We start from the raw sequence: 17,324 nt of genomic DNA, 5'->3' as shown, positions 1-17,324 counted from the left end.
ACACATCATCATCATCATCATCATCATGTTAAATAAACGCTGATCTGTCATTACACATTACTCACACTTTGTATGGGAGCCGAGGGTCCGACGTCAACGTGATTTTAAACGTGACTTTAGACCTGGCGACGAGAAACAGAAAGGCGGTTAATGTCAGCTCACTGTTTACTCCACAACGGTACGTTTTATTTACAGTGACATGTCAACAAAACACTAATAAAACTCACATCTTTGCGGCGAGGTGTTGTTTTTTCCTTTGCAGTGTGTTGTGTGTATGCGGCGGACCCGGAAGACCGAAGGACCCCAATGAGGACCCCAATGTACACGTCATCTGTCAGATTATATTTTGGGGTTATAGTTTCTATTTATTTCTTCTAACTCTTCAATGATATTTTCCAAAATGCGGTGACCTCTTTATTTCTACTGAATATACGAAGGGATTTAACTGTACATTCACATGTCCATATCGCACTGCCGTCCAGACAGGCATTATTTCTAGGCGCCTTTCAGTTACCGTAAAGGACGAGAGAGCACCAGAGCAAAGCGCATTGGGCATTGATAGCAGATTTCACGTTTTATTTATTATTATCAATATCAATAATAATAATAATAATAATAATAATAATAATAATAATAATAATAATAATAATAATAATAATAATAATAATAATAACTAGAAACAAAATGTCAAGACATTTTACTGGGTGCCTGCAGCTCGCCAAGTCTGTGCAGCATTTGAGCCACGGACCACCATTTGATGACATTTAGCCTCTCAGACCCATTTGAGCCACGGACGACGGACCACCATTTGATGACATTGGACCCGGCCCATTTGGTTACATGTATATACTCTCAGAGTTACAGAGCTGTAAGGGTCCATTTGGTTCCAGGATAAAACTATAGGATAAAACTATGACTATAGGATAAAACTACAGGATAAAACTATTACTACAGGATAAAACTACAGGATACAACTATAGGATAAAACTACAGGATAAAACTACAGGATAAAACTACAGGATAAAACTATAGGATAAAACTACAGGATAAAACTACAGGATACAACTACAGGATAAAACTACAGGATACAACTACAGGATAAAACTATAGGATAAAACTACAGGATAAAACTACAGGATACAACTACAGGATAAAACTATGACTACAGGATAAAACTATTACTACAGGATAAAACTACAGGATACAACTACAGGATAAAACTATAGGATACAACTACAGGATAAAACTATGACTATAGGATAAAACTACAGGATAAAACTATTACTACAGGATAAAACTACAGGATACAACTACAGGATAAAACTATAGGATACAACTACAGGATACAACTACAGGATAAAACTACAGGATAAAACTATAGGATACAACTACAGGATAAAACTATAGGATACAACTACAGGATAAAACTACAGGATAAAACTACAGGATACAACTACAGGATAAAACTATAGGATACAACTACAGGATAAAACTATGACTATAGGATAAAACTACAGGATAAAACTATTACTACAGGATAAAACTACAGGATACAACTACAGGATAAAACTATAGGATACAACTACAGGATAAAACTACAGGATACAACTACAGGATAAAACTACAGGATAAAACTATGACTATAGGATAAAACTATAGGATAAAACTATGACTATAGGATAAAACTATAGGATAAAACTACAGGATAAAACTATAGGATAAAACTATAGGATACAACTACAGGATACAACTACAGGATAAAACTATGACTATAGGATAAAACTATGACTACAGGATAAAACTACAGGATAAAACTATGACTATAGGATAAAACTACAGGATAAAACTATGACTACAGGATAAAACTACAGGATACAACTACAGGATAAAACTATGACTATAGGATAAAACTACAGGATAAAACTATGACTACAGGATAAAACTATAGGATACAACTACAGGATAAAACTATGACTATAGGATAAAACTACAGGATAAAACTACAGGATACAACTACAGGATAAAACTATGACTATAGGATAAAACTACAGGATAAAACTACAGGATACAACTACAGGATCAAACTACAGGATAAAACTACAGGATAAAACTACAGGATAAAACTACAGGATAAAACTACAGGATACAACTACAGGATAAAACTATAGGATACAACTACAGGATAAAACTATAGGATACAACTACAGGATAAAACTACAGGATAAAACTACAGGATAAAACTACAGGATACAACTACAGGATAAAACTACAGGATACAACTACAGGATAAAACTATGACTATAGGATAAAACTACAGGATAAAACTATGACTACAGGATAAAACTACAGGATACAACTACAGGATAAAACTATAGGATAAAACTACAGGATAAAACTACAGGATAAAACTATGACTATAGGATAAAACTACAGGATACAACTACAGGATAAAACTATGACTATAGGATAAAACTACAGGATACAACTACAGGATACAACTACAGGATAAAACTATGACTATAGGATAAAACTATAGGATAAAACTATGACTATAGGATAAAACTACAGGATAAAACTACAGGATAAAACTATAGGATAAAACTATAGGATACAACTACAGGATACAACTACAGGATAAAACTATGACTATAGGATAAAACTATGACTACAGGATAAAACTACAGGATACAACTACAGGATAAAACTATGACTATAGGATAAAACTACAGGATAAAACTATGACTACAGGATAAAACTACAGGATACAACTACAGGATAAAACTATGGCTATAGGATAAAACTACAGGATACAACTACAGGATAAAACTACAGGATAAAACTACAGGATACAACTACAGGATAAAACTACAGGATAAAACTATAGGATAAAACTACAGGATACAACTACAGGATAAAACTACAGGATAAAACTATGACTATAGGATAAAACTACAGGATACAACTACAGGATACAACTACAGGATAAAACTACAGGATAAAACTATGACTATAGGATAAAACTATGACTACAGGATAAAACTACAGGATACAACTACAGGATAAAACTATGACTATAGGATAAAACTACAGGATACAACTACAGGATACAACTACAGGATAAAACTACAGGATCAAACTACAGGATAAAACTACAGGATAAAACTACAGGATACAACTACAGGATAAAACTATGACTATAGGATAAAACTATAGGGTAAAACTACAGGATAAAACTATAGGATAAAACTACAGGATAAAACTACAGGATAAAACTACAGGATAAAACTACAGGATAAAACTATAGGATAAAACTACAGGATACAACTACAGGATACAACTACAGGATAAAACTACAGGATACAACTACAGGATAAAACTACAGGATAAAACTACAGGATAAAACTATAGGATAAAACTACAGGATACAACTACAGGATACAACTACAGGATAAAACTATAGGATAAAACTACAGGATAAAACTACAGGATACAACTACAGGATAAAACTATAGGATACAACTACAGGATAAAACTACAGGATACAACTACAGGATAAAACTAGAAAAAGTGCCCTTCTGGGCACAGGTCTCCACCAGGAGGATAGGAGTGTGTGTGATGTTTGGCAAAATGTTTAGGAGTAATATAATCAAATCATGTTTTGTGTGTGTGTGTGTGTGTGTGTGTGTGTGTGTGTGTGTGTGTGTGTGTGTGTGTGTGTGTGTGTGTGTGTGTGTGAGAGACACAGCTTGGCCTGTTGTAGCGCCACTATAAAATAGCTCAAGGCTCTATTGCTGCTTACTTAGGCTAGGACCCCCGCAGTGGTGTCCGGTTAGAACTTAAACCAGGATGCTTCGACTTCTGCCTTCTCCCTGAAGCCGACCCTGTATATATTCTCCGACCAGGCTTGTCACGATGACTAAGCCAGTTAGATCTATCCATATATGGTTCTATCCATATATGGTTCTACCATATCTATCGATATCAGCACTAGGTCGGCTCGGGCCCAAATATAGGGATTGTCATACTAAACATGTCATATATCATATAGCCCAACGTCCTAGTCAGAGTCTTCGTTACAGCCACCCCAGATTTCACGTTGAAATCTATACCGCATCCAGAAGACTCAGACAATTGTCCTTTCTTTCGGCTAGGTTCTAACAGGCCAGGCCTGGTAGTTATCCAGCAAGGGAAGCTCTCGAAGATGTTAATCTCTCTCCATTAGTCTGCTGACGATCTGTGTATGCTCACAATCCAAGCTATTTGGCGATCAATGCTCCCTCAATATTGTTGACTTGGTTTGGCTGTACGGCAGGAGATACCTCGGAAGATACAGCCACCCCATGCAAAACTTGAAGATCTCTCATGATTCTGATACGCCACTCTTCAGGTTGACCCCTCAATCCGACCTGCTTGACAACTGTGTGTAACAAAATGGTTCGCCCCGAACCATCATCCAGAACTGCATATACTTCCATTACTTTGCCACAATTGCAAATTAGAACTTTGCACACCTTTAACATGACATTTCTCCCTTTAGGCGGTGGATAGCCCACATGCAAGGACTCTCCTGCTATAGTCAAGATTGCTGGCTGCGGTAATTCCTCTTGTAAATCCTGTCCCGTCTCGATCTTAGGTGTCCTAGGGTTCCGCAAAGGTTCATCTGCTCTCCGGTTCAACCGGGTCCGGCTCCTATTAATACTGTGAAGAGCCAGAGGGTGCCTTCCACCACATTTCACTCCTAGTCTGTAGTTTACAGTTTCTTGCCTGCATGACGACGTCCATTGCTGATAACACAGCTTCATCTGTCATATCAAATCTCGCTTCGCCATTAAACTCAGTCGTTTGAACCTGCCGCATACCCCAAGATGGTGTGTGCCGCTATTACAGTACTGACATACGGCTTCTTGCCGTCTTGCTGGTTACTTGGTGTACGATCGGCAGAATTGGGTGCTACTACCGTACCATGCATGATGACTGTTCGTCTCCGGTTATGCTCATGGTCATTTCTGCAAGAGTGACCGTCCAGCCTCCTTGCTGGACTACTTCGGTCCCTATGAACCTGGACTTCTGGTCTGTCAGCTTGCACTTTCATCTCGATATCCTATCGGGAACGAAGCCTCTGCCGTCCTCCGACTGCTCCAACATCTATGGGAGGGTTGATATAGCTCCGATGCCCTTGCATCATCATGCTGTCCAGACAATGCTCTCATGATATCCACCAGAAGCTCTAGGTGAAAGCCTTCGTTACACGATGACACATGAAGCTCTAGGTGAAAGCCTTCGTTCATTGCCACCCCCAGATTTCCCATGGAAATCTGTACCATATCAAGAAGGCTTGAACAGTAGACCCCTCAGGCCACCCCAATACGAGCATACTGAGGCTTGAACAGCAAACGTCAGCCATTCAAGCCACCCCATTGAGGGCGTCCAAGCTTCGCGCTTTCTTCCTTTGATGTTACGGTGGGTCATAAAAAACCTCAAGATCAAATCACATGCCACCCATTAAGGGCGTTCCCTGTCAATGGTTGCTCTCTCTCCTGTACATCACCAGTGCTCTGCACATCACCAGTGCTCTCTCTTTCCTGCACATCACCAGTGCTCTGCACATCACCAGTGCTCTCTCTTACCTGCACATCACCAGTGCTCTCTCTTTCCTGCACATCACCAGTTCTCTGCACATCACCAGTGCTCTCTCTTACCTGCACATCACCAGTGCTCTCTCTTTCCTGCACATCACCAGTGCTCTCTGACTCTAAGGGCCGGGGAGGTCTCACGGCTCCGAGATTCTGGCATCCAGATTCTGGTAACTGGGTGGGTCTCACAGCTTCGAGACGCTGCTGCTCACCTATGGAGCAGCCAGGACCGACAGAGCGTTCATGCTCTGACGGCGACAACTGGGTGGGTCTCACAGCTTCGAGACGCTGCTGCTCACCTAAGGAGCAGCCAGGACCGCCAGAGCGTGGCTCTATTGGCAACAGAGTGGATCTCACAGCTTCGAGACGCTGCTGCTCACCTAAGGAGCAGCCAGGACCGCCAGAGCGTTCATGCTCTGGCGGCAACAGAGTGGATCTCACAACTTCGAGATACTGCTGCTCACCTGCGGAGCAGCCAGGACCGACAGAGTGTTCAGACTCTGGCAGCAACTGGGTTACCATCTGGTTAGAATCTTGCCACTGAGTCAGGGGTTGGCTACTCAAGGTATATGGGTTGTAAAGCCAGATACCTTGGTTCGTATGTGTCTGGAAGACTTCAGCACCCCGTTACTGCGGTAAGCCCTAATCCGTACTCAAGAAGGACCATATAAAATAGCTCAAGGCTCTATTGCTGCTTACTTAGGCTAGGACCCCCGCAGTGGTGTCCGGTTAGAACTTAAACCAGGATGCTTCGACTTCTGCCTTCTCCCTGAAGCCGACCCTGTATATATTCTCCGACCAGGCTTGTCACGATGACTAAGCCAGTTAGATCTATCCATATATGGTTCTATCCATATATGGTTCTACCATATCTATCGATATCAGCACTAGGTCGGCTCGGGCCCAAATATAGGGATTGTCATACTAAACATGTCATATATCATATAGCCCAACGTCCTAGTCAGAGTCTTCGTTACAGCCACCATGAGGCTGATTTGAAAACTGTCAAATGGCATTTTTTCCTCAGCCTAGTGGGAATATGCATGCACAGTTTCACCAAAATCGGACACTGCGTTGAGTAGTTGTGGCGATTTGTACAAAACGGTTACCAAGCGGGCTACTCCTGAAAAGTTTAGAAGCCAATCGTAGGCAATGAAGGTGGATTACATGACTATGGAGAGCATGTGTACCGATTTGCGTGAAATTTGGATAACATCTGAAGGAGTAATATTAGAAAATGTGTTTTACATATGTCGGCCTCCTGGTGGTGCTATAAAGAGCAGATGTGAAAAATTCCAGGCAAAGGTTTTTCCTTGGCCTCTAGGGAGTTGGCATACAATGTTATCCACAAATCCGTGCAGTTGGAGGTAAAAACACTTTTCGGCCAGTTATAGCGCCACCATGAGGCTGAGTTGAAAATGTTCACGTGGCATTTCTTCCTCGGCCTAGTGGGAATGTGCGTGCGCAATTTCACGGAAATCACACGATGTGTTCATGATTTAAAGCATTTTGTTTGAAACTGAACACTCCTGCGAACTTTGGAAGCCAATCTTAGCCAATCAGGATGGAGTCTGAGAAATCTGAAAGACCCGTTTGGTTGAATGACTCTAGAGAGACTGTGTACCAATTTGCGTGATGTTTGGACAAAATCTGTAGGTGTACTGTCCAAAAACTTGTTTTGCACAAAGCGGCCTCCTGGTGGCGCTATAACAGGCCGTTCTGGAAATTTTGGGGCAGAGGTTCATCGTTGGCATCCAGGGAGTGTGTGTGCAAAATGTGGCATCGACCGCGTTAACAGTGGCGGAGATTAGCTGTTCACAGACGGACACACGGACGGACACACGGACGGACGGACGGAGTGCAAAACATACTCTCTCCCCATGCCTTCGGCCTGGTGGAGACAACTACAGGATAAAACTATAGGATACAACTACAGGATAAAACTATAGGATAAAACTATGACTATATCAAACTACAGGATAAAACTATGACTACAGGATAAAACTAGGATAAAACTACAGGATAAAACTATAAGATAAAACTATAGGATAAAACTACCGTTAATGGCATTTCTATCTCTGGGACCCCAATTTATATTGTAAAATCAATGTTAATTGTGTACAAATGCAACACTCTGAGTTACAGACCCATATTTTGGTTCCTAACTATCATTTAGCTGGGGACCCCCTGGAACTCCCTCAAGGACCCCTGGGGTCCCCGGACCCCACTTTGAGAACCAATTATATAATCCTTCATAACACTTTTTCCTTATTTTTATTTATCTGTTCGCTTGTTTGCATTAATGCACAGGAACTATAGCCTGGTTAATAAACCAGACCGAATCAGCCGTTGGCAAAAAAAATTTTGCCTGCCAGCGGATTAGGGTCTGGCGAGGCTCAGTAGCACGCCTCTTTCCTACAACCGAGAACAGGTCGGGCCAATCGGGACACGGTATGCAATATGGGCGGGCTTTGGTACAGTGACGTTCAATGCTTGAGACCTTTGACTGACAGTAGCTCTGACCAATTGCGTCAAAGAGAAAATGTTTGAACCCGCCCCCCGGGAAATGAAATCCAAGTGGAGCCAGCCCAGACTAATATACCGCGACAGTGTTGTGTGATATTAGTCTGGCTTATTAGCCAGGCTACAGGAACTATAGCTTAATTTATTTTAAAATAGTTTGATGTTTTTCTTCTTTTTTTTCATTTATTTTTGCATCAATAGACGTGTGGAGCTTAAATGAAATATAAACATGATTTATGTTTAAATAATTTACTGGAGACGTCATGTTTTTCTTCTTTTTGAAGATGGAGGGAACATGTTCCCACCGTCCTCCCCGAGCCCAGCGTCCATCTTGACAGGAGAGATTATCAGAGGAGCAGAGTTACCACCATCATCATTATATGGACAGAAGTATGGATATAGTCTCTCAGTGAAGGAGCAGCCAGTGAAAAAGTAGAGATGAACTCTGGTCTCCACATCATAAAAGGAGACCATACCCTCCTCATAATCCACAAACACTCCCACTTTCTGGAGCTCCTCTCTTACAGGGAGGAGGACATCAGGGCCAGCAGCAGCCTTGTACTCATTTCCATGCATCAACCTTATAGTCCAGTAACCATTGTTGGGACTCAGTGTGGTACATCCCTTCATGTTGATGGACTCTCTGGCCACTCCTATTATCCAGTGAGTCTTCCCTCCAACCTGGACCTCATAGTAAAACCTTCCTGAGGAAAAGCTTTGTTTTCCTAAGACAGAGGGACATGCAGAGAATCTCTTTGTGTTGTCAGGGACATTATTCCTTCGGTTTCCACGACTCACTTGTTTTCCATCGTCAGACAGGATGAGGAAGGGATGTGCTGTATCAGGGTCCAGAGTTACATCCACCTCATATTGCTGGATCCTCTTCAGCTCAACATCACACAGGTGCTTCTTCATCTCTTGACTGAGTGTCTTCTCCAGCTGAGACACAGCTGTCCTCACAGTCCCCACATGTGAAGACTGACGGACATTGACCTTTGTCCAGTCCTTGGTGGGTCTCCACCCTGTGTTGTTGGAGGTGCAGTTCTGGAGGAGGTGGTCTTCAGAGTGTGAGATCTGTTTCAGCTCAGAGTTTCTCTTCTCTAACTGAGTGACTTCCTGTTTCAGATCGTCAATGAAGCCTTCAGCCTGTTTCTCTGTTGCTTTCTGCTTCTCTTCAATCACACCAATGAGCTCAGCCTGGCTTCTCTCAATACAGATGATCAGAGCATTGAAGACCTGCACGCTGTCTGCTATCACTGTGTCTGCATCTCTCCTGCTGAGCTCTACTGAGCGTTTGACCTCCTGAATCTTCACTCGTCTCTCCTGGATCATCTGCTGGATTTCAGCCTCTGTCTTTGCTTCATATTCTTCTTTCAACTTGTTGTTCCTGCACTGATGAACCATCTCAGAAACCAAAGTATTGACAGATACGTCTGGCCTCGCATTGAAGATCTTTGCACACAGTGGACACTTGCACACATCACTAGTGTCCCAGTAACGTGTGATACAGGCTTTGCAGTAGTTGTGTCCACACGGAGTGGCGACTGGAACAGTGAACACATCCATACAGATGTAACACAGGAAGTGCTCCTCAGACAGGAGACTGCTGGCGGACACCATTTCTACACCGCTGAGAATAAAAGTGGAGGAAGCTGAAGGTTGAAGTGGTGAGAACTAAGTGCCGTCTTAGAGATAATCACTGCTTCTCTCTAAACTCAGGGAGTGATGGCCGTCCTTTAGAGCTCTGATGGATGCTACGTCACATCTCGCTGAAGTCACCATGAGTCACGTGTCTACATATCCATATTTTACATCAGCATGATGTCATCAGCAGTAGACGTCTCTGCCGTCTCCATGTATGGAGCTCCAGATCAACCCAATGCCCAAATATGGAGTTTGTGATGTCAGACTTGGATATGTCAGTTGGATACGTCGGACAGTTCCATATATGGCGTGTCAATACTCAGTGTGTAACCGTGGCAACCTATCAAATGCCTATATATGGACATATCGGGTTTGTTTATTTTGTATCTCTGATTCATATTGACGTGACCATTAAAGATTATTTTAATATAGGACTACTGGCCTACTTGGAACGATGCAAGTTGGAAATGCATGTGTAACCCAGGTCATGGAAACTGGTCACTAGTGGTGTCAAGAAATATCGATATGAATCGGTAATCGATTTTAACATTAACGATGCGACTACATCGATGCACGTGTGTCTGGATCGGGCAAAATAGCATCTGCATCGGACGTTGGTTTGTTCCTAAAGTTGTGAATCGATATAATTCAACTAACTGCGCGAAAAACACAGATGTACAAGCCCAAAGAGGTGTGCATTGCGACGGGTAGATCATTTGTAGATCTGCTACTTCCAGGGCAGGACGGGCGCATGCTTATGACACTCTTAACAGAGTGTCTTAACATAGCCTTTTAAATCTTAATTCCCATCCACGGGCACAAGCAAAGTGATATCAGCAGCTTCCACCCGATCTGGGTGGTGTTGTTGTTGTCTGACGAAGGTAGCTACTAGCATGGGAGCTAACATTAGTTTAGCTCTGGTCCATATCATTAGAAGGAGTCCTCCTTAATAACACTATGGTACTTTCCATCCTTTCCCCAACCCCTCACACTTGATGCTGCATTTACACGAGCAGACGCAAAGATGAATGGGAATATCGTTTGGAGCAGCTACACGTCTTTGCATCGACATGTGGCTGGCTTCCTTTAACAATGAATGATAGACTGTATCCTTGCATCTGCCCGTGTTTAATGGTCAGGTTTTCACTGTCCACAGCAGGCAGACCTGTCAAAACTATGCACTTCCCAAAACTCAGACATGTCACCACCCTAAGTTCAAACCCAACTCTAGAATATTGCTTTCCCCAGCTCTCATTCCATCGTTTTAATTTATTTTATTCCATAGTCTTAGTTTTTCCCTAATAAAGTTGTTTTTATTTGTTCTCATGTTCCCCTTGTAAAGCATGCATCTTTAGGTACTCAGAGAAGCATTATATAAATAATATTATTACTATTATTATAACCTTTATTGCTTATGTAGTCACTATTCATTGATTCATAGATTAATCACAAAGCCTCCAATTAATTCGATAACGTATTTTAATTCCCAGTCCCAACCCTATTCTTTGTAGATCTAGCTTCAAATTAAAAAAAAAGAAAAAGAGAGAGTGGAGTCGAGCAATGAAAAGATGGTCTCACATCAGGCTGAACAGGAACCTCAACTGAGGGAAAAAGTGAATGGAACTGAGAGGGGTGTCTATATGGACAAGAAAAGGTTTCTTGCATTCATTGCCATGGTGATCAATTGTGTGGTAGAGATAAAAGGCAAGTCAGAAAGGATTACAATTATTTTAGATGCAGCGAGAAGGTTTCTGGACGTGATGGATGTTAGTGGAGAGGATCTGGACAGTATTCTGAGAGAGGGAACAAGTTGTGTATGTATTAACTTTGGTAATGAGTCCACCTGTTAAGTGTGGATCTTAACATTTGCTTTTGTTTGACATCTATGAGTCACAGCAGTGAGTGACTCATTACAGATAGTGTATAATGTCAGTGGGAAGTGATGCAACGTTGGACACAGAGTGCATACATTATAAGATAACGTGAGTCATGACCACCTGTTAGATAGGAGCCAAGTACAGAGAGAAGCCCACATACTGTATTATTGGTACCGTTGAGAAGTCTTCTAAAGCCCTATGCCACTTTCAACCTGCAATTTCTATTTTGGGCATTCACGATTTCTTTTTTTTTTAAGTGGGAAAAATAATAATTTAAAGAAACTCTTCTACAAGCTCACAATGCAATGTGTTATGAGCTAGTAATGGCCCCTACACACTGTAGGAGTTTTAAAGTTGTCGGCGAGTCATCAGATCGTTATGTATTTCACACTGCAGGAGTCTTTTTTTTAAATCGTCATTATATCGTTGTGGCTTTCACACTAAACGATTGGTCGCACACTAGGCATCACACAATGCAAGACTTCACCAAGATGCGATCCAGACCCTCCAGGAAATGTATACATTTGACCACATCTCACCCCCTTGGTGTTAGCATTATGTTATGCTTTAGCTATTGAAAAATAGCAGATCTACAAGCTCATGGCGCGCTACGAGCTTGTAGGTCTGCTATTTTTGAACGACTGACATAGAAACATAGCTTTTTCAGAAAACTGCCAGGATGTAGAAGACAGTTTTAGAATCTGATCTCAGGTCAAAATGGGTTATCAGCAGCCTCCGATGTGACGCGAGGGCAAAGAAGACTCTTTGCATGAAAGATGCTCGCAGCCGCTTGCTATTGCTGAATAATAACCAGACTTTTGAAGTGTAATCCTAGGAAAGCCTGCCGTGCCGTGTCTCCATTCATTCACTCTACTTGTTCATGCCTTAAATAGGCGGCCCCCTCATATGTCTCTAATACCAGGAGGTGTGGGAGTTATGATTGGATTGAAAGCCCAGGCAGGCTCCCTGCTATTAAACGACCACCACCCAACATTGAAACGGAAGGCCATCAGATCAGTGGTATGCATAATAAAGTATGCTGTGGAGAATAATAATAACTCATCCACCTGTTGCTGGATTTTGCCTGCACTCTTCCAAGAGGTATGCATCTTTATTCAAGATATTAATCATGGCATGGATATTCAAGTCAGATGCTCACCGGTGTAAAGCTGCATGATAAAGGGGACTTTAAAGTTAAAGTGTTATTATGAAAACATCCGTTATGTTTTCATACAATTTTTGCTTCATATTAGTTACTGACTCAAATAAAACGGATATGGGTTCATTATACTTTCAAGTTCAATATTCATGTATTTATTTATTATAAAAAACAAAAACTATATTTTTTGGGGGGCGGGCCAGCTGGCTTTCAATCTGGCTGCATGTCATCTGCTGGTGTTGGTCCACTGTGCTGTATCAAGGTGTTGGTCCACTGTGTTGTATCAAGGTGTTGGTCCACTGTGTTGTATCAAGGTGTTGGTCCACTGTGTTGTATCAAGGTGTTGGTCCACTGTGTTGTATCAAGGTGTTGGTCCACTGTGTTGTACTTGTATCAAGGTGTTGGTCCACTGGGTTGTATCAAGGTGTTGGTCCACTGTGTTGTATCAAGGTGTTGGTCCACTGTGTTGTATCAAGGTGTTGGTCCACTGTGTTGTATCAAGGTGTTGGTCCACTGTGTTGTATCAAGGTGTTGGTCCACTGTGTTGTATCAAGGTGTTGGTCCACTGTGTTGTATCAAGGTGTTGGTCCACTGTGTTGTATCAAGGTGTTGGTCCACTGTGTTGTATCAAGGTGTTGGTCCACTGTGTTGTATCAAGGTGTTGGTCCACTGTGTTGTATCAAGCCATTCATCAGGATATGTTTAGATCACTTTGTGCTTATGTTTTTTTTTTCATATTTTTTATCCCACGATTTTGTAACCCATTTTTCACCCCTGTGTCAATTATCTAATGTGATCCTGGGCTCTACACACCCTCCGCCAGCCTAGTCCCCATATATGGGGGACATGGGGAGAGCAACGGACTTGAACTCATGCTTCCTTCATGCCTGAGTGTCCAAGTTGCTCCTTTACACCTGACAGGGGGGAGTTTCCCTGGTTGGATGTAGCGCGTGGAAGGAACACGTTATTCCAACCAGTTCCTTTCCCCTCCATCAGGCGCCCCGGCTGGCCAGGGGGAGGCAGTTTAGAGACCAGGATTACTGCATGTTTTTTGTGAGGGTACCTACCTAGGGGACACGGGGAGAACATGCAAACTCCACACAGAAAGGCCCTTTCGCCAACCCAGCCTCGGGTATGGGCACTGATGACGCGGAGGAGGAAACACGCCGCCAGCACCCACAGCGCCCCGAGCGGGAATCGAACCCAGGACCTTCTAGCTGTGAGGCGACAGCACTACCAACTGTGCCACCGTGCCCCGCTTTGTGCTTATGTTGACAGGCTTTATGGAGATGCTGATTTTCCTTTCCAGCTGGATTTGGCACCTGCCCGCATTAACAAAACAACTAACTGGTGTATTGACCATGGTATTAGGCTACTTATGTGCTTAACTGACCAGCCAACTGACCTGACCTGAACCCCACAGAGAATCTAGGTTGTATTGTCAAGAGGAAGGTGTTAGACTAAAGGGCCTTGCAAAACGGGGAGCGATAAAACGCGCCTATAGTTCATTTTCAATGAGACCTGCGTTTTTGCTCGGAGAAGTCGTGGTGCGACAATACAAAGCGCATTTACGTGAATTTGTTGCGCGCGTGCTCGTTACGCGGATGGATTCTGTTTAGCTTTTTTTTTTACTCTTGCGTTGTCGCGCCCCTTTAACAGACCTGGAGGAGACCTGTGTTGATCCAGGCAACAATGCCTGCGTTCCTCGCTTCACGTTTGCAAGGCCCTTAAGACTGAACAATGTCAATACAAATGAATTAACGGCTGTTATCAAAGGGCTTCCATAACACCTCAACAGTGACAAAGGCTGATCACGTCCAGGCCACGCCCCGTTGATGAAATAATTTGTTCAAAAGTAGCCCACACCATATACTGACTGCATACATTAATGTACTACTTTTCAGATGGTCGACATTTCTGGATTAAAAAAATCTTTTTTTTAGTGGTCTCGTAAAATATTAATATTCTAATATTTTGAGATAGGATTTTTAGATTTTCATGAGCTGTATGCCATAATAACCAGGGTTATCAAACATTTTCATGTCAAGGATAGCCCACATTTATATAAAGGCTGTTTGTCCACCGAAACCCTGTTGCAAAATCTGGCAACAGTGAATGTCGGCGTGCACACATGGACGCATGCACGAGGTATTACTCGTGGCTCTGCACTGCAGCTTTACGCTCCCACTAATGTCCCCTACTATACGAAGGGTGCATTATATCCCCATTGGTAACGCATTATCCCGGGTGTTATTTTGACTGACGGCTAGGTCATTATCCTGGCCGTATCGACTTCGCCAGAACTAAACGACTTAAAAGACACAATTGCCAACATGTTGTGTAGGCCTATATATATATATATCATTTGAAACAACCAGAACAAAAGACCCAGCAGCCTCTAATGATGCATGACAGAGTCATTTCAGCATGGGTGCTGCTTGTACAGCGTGTGTTAGGATAGGAAATGGAATCCTGAGAGAAATAAGATATTCTCTTACACGGCACGTGGAATGAACTGGATGTCTCCATCCACTGGTCTGTGATTCTAGTCAGTAAAGGCAAAAACTAATATAAGAATATAGTTTCAAGCAGCAATAAGACGGGGCCAAGCAATAAGAAAAATCACACCTATGTGAATTGAGCGGTGCAGGCTGCTCAAAAACACAGCGGGCTGGCTGCAGTTATAGTTATAATGACCAAAACAGTGCCACTTTACTGTAGGTCTGTCACCCAGCGGTATTGCAGCTGTTCGTACGACAGACAGACAGACAGACAGACAGACAATATCCAATGTATGTTTGAAGTGCTCATACGACCTAATAGTCGCTTGTTTTGGGGCGAGAACACTGAAGTTGAGAGAAAGAAAACCATAAAATTAGTACAGTACAGTACAGTACAGTATAGTACAGTACAGTACAGTACAGTACAGTACAGTACAGTACAGTACAGTACAGTACAGTACAGTACAGTACAGTACAGTACAGTACAGTACGGGGTAGTACAGTACAGTACAGTACAGTACAGCACTGATCAGTTCAGACAGGTCTGATCTTGGTCGTGGATTCCTCCTGTCTCATGATGATGATAATTGATCACGAGTTCTGCACACTGGGATGCTATTTTCCTAAATGGGATTAAGAACAGCATGTCCATAATGACTAACATAGTGACCGCTATGTTGTTCCACATTAGTTCTGCTCCTCCCATGAGACCCAAATAAATACAGAACCATGCAGGGTGGTCATTTTGGGTCAGCAACACTGGAGTAAGGACACCTGGAAAATGTCTCGTCAACGTTTGTTGGTGATGGTGATCTTGGTTGTCTTATCACTTCATAGTAAGTGTTGGTTTATTTTCGCTGCATGTTCTTCTGCTGATCTGGTCAATTTCTATGCTCTAGTGGATGGTAAATTAACTTTATTTGTTTTGTATTGCTATGGGGGAAACAATGAAGGTAACACATGTCTTTTATTTTTGATTCTAGTTGTTGAAAATGAGGCTGCAGCTCCTTGGTCTTGCCCCAACTTGAGTGGCAAATGTAGAAAGGCACACTGCCTGCCAACTGAAATGATCTTTGGACCTCTGGGCTGTGGAAAGGGATTCTTGTAAGTTCTGTTACACATAGGTCTCTCTCTCTCTCTCTCTCTCTCTCTCTCTCTCTCTCTCTGTGTCTCTCTCTCTCTCTGTGTGTCTGTGTCTCTCTCTCTCTCTCTCTCTCTCTCTCTCTCTGTGTCTCTCTCTCTCTCTGTGTGTCTGTGTCTCTCTCTCTCTCTCTCTCTCTCTCTCTCTCTCTCTCTCTCTCTCTCTCTCTCTGTGTCTGTGTCTGTGTCTCTCTCTCTGTGTCTGTGTCTCTCTCTCTGTGTCTGTGTCTGTGTCTCTCTCTCTCTCTCTCTCTCTCTCGTCATGTAAGATATACTGCATACAATATTTCTCTACAGCGATGCCTTTACTTCTGTTCATTCTTTTCAGGTGCTGTGTACCTCACTTTTTAGGCCTAAACACCATGGAAGAGGAATAAACATGTTTCAGGAATGGATTCCTGGAAACTGGAAAGTGTATTGTTGTGGACTATGTTGTACCAGTCATAATAATGGTCTTGGCAACTGACCCTGCAGATGGCACTCGCTTGGAGAGTCTCTGTGGCTAGTACCAAATAAAAGTCAAGTCACTATTATTACTGCTATTAAAAAAATGTTGACTGAAATAAAAGAGTATTCCTTATCAAATGTCTTTGTTATTAAAATATTAGATTCTCCAAATGATTGAGAATATCTGCTCAAATAGAATGCTGTCTAATTTAGTATACATTTTTCTACCACAAAATATAACTACAAATGTTAGTTGTGTGACAATGCACAGAATCTTGCTAAAGTAGATTTAATGTGTTTATATGATGCTGTCTATACTTTAATTCAGTGGTTCCCAAACGTTTTAGCCCGTGACCCAAACAGAAATTAGATATTTGCCCGGGTCCCAACATAGTGAAAA

The 17,324-nt window shown here is 42.3% G+C and overlaps 1 protein-coding gene and 1 long non-coding RNA gene across 2 annotated transcripts in view; one reads left to right on the top strand and one right to left on the bottom strand.

Moving 5' to 3' along the window:
* ufm1 (ubiquitin-fold modifier 1) overlaps nucleotides 1-346 on the bottom strand; it is a 45,983-nt gene extending 45,637 nt beyond the window's left edge. Inside the window, exons 1-2 of the mRNA XM_079507318.1 lie at nucleotides 228-346; nucleotides 66-122 (exon numbers count right to left, since the gene is read on the bottom strand). Coding sequence (XP_079363444.1) covers nucleotides 66-122; nucleotides 228-331 — 161 coding nt within the window. The 5' untranslated portion in view covers nucleotides 332-346. The remainder of the gene's footprint in view (nucleotides 1-65; nucleotides 123-227) is intronic.
* Nucleotides 347-16,079: 15,733 nt separating this feature from the next.
* On the top strand, nucleotides 16,080-17,056 carry LOC306928170. The gene is made up of 3 exons (XR_013790641.1): nucleotides 16,080-16,173; nucleotides 16,321-16,441; nucleotides 16,806-17,056. It is a non-coding gene; the product is annotated as an uncharacterized lncRNA (long non-coding RNA).
* The last annotated feature ends 268 nt before the right edge of the window (nucleotides 17,057-17,324 follow it).

Source organism: Electrona antarctica (genome assembly GCF_951216825.1).
Source record: "Electrona antarctica genome assembly, chromosome: 8".
Lineage (NCBI taxonomy): Eukaryota > Metazoa > Chordata > Actinopteri > Myctophiformes > Myctophidae > Electrona > Electrona antarctica.
The sequence above is the reverse complement of the archived record's forward strand: the minus strand, read 5'-3'. Positions and strand labels throughout refer to the sequence as shown.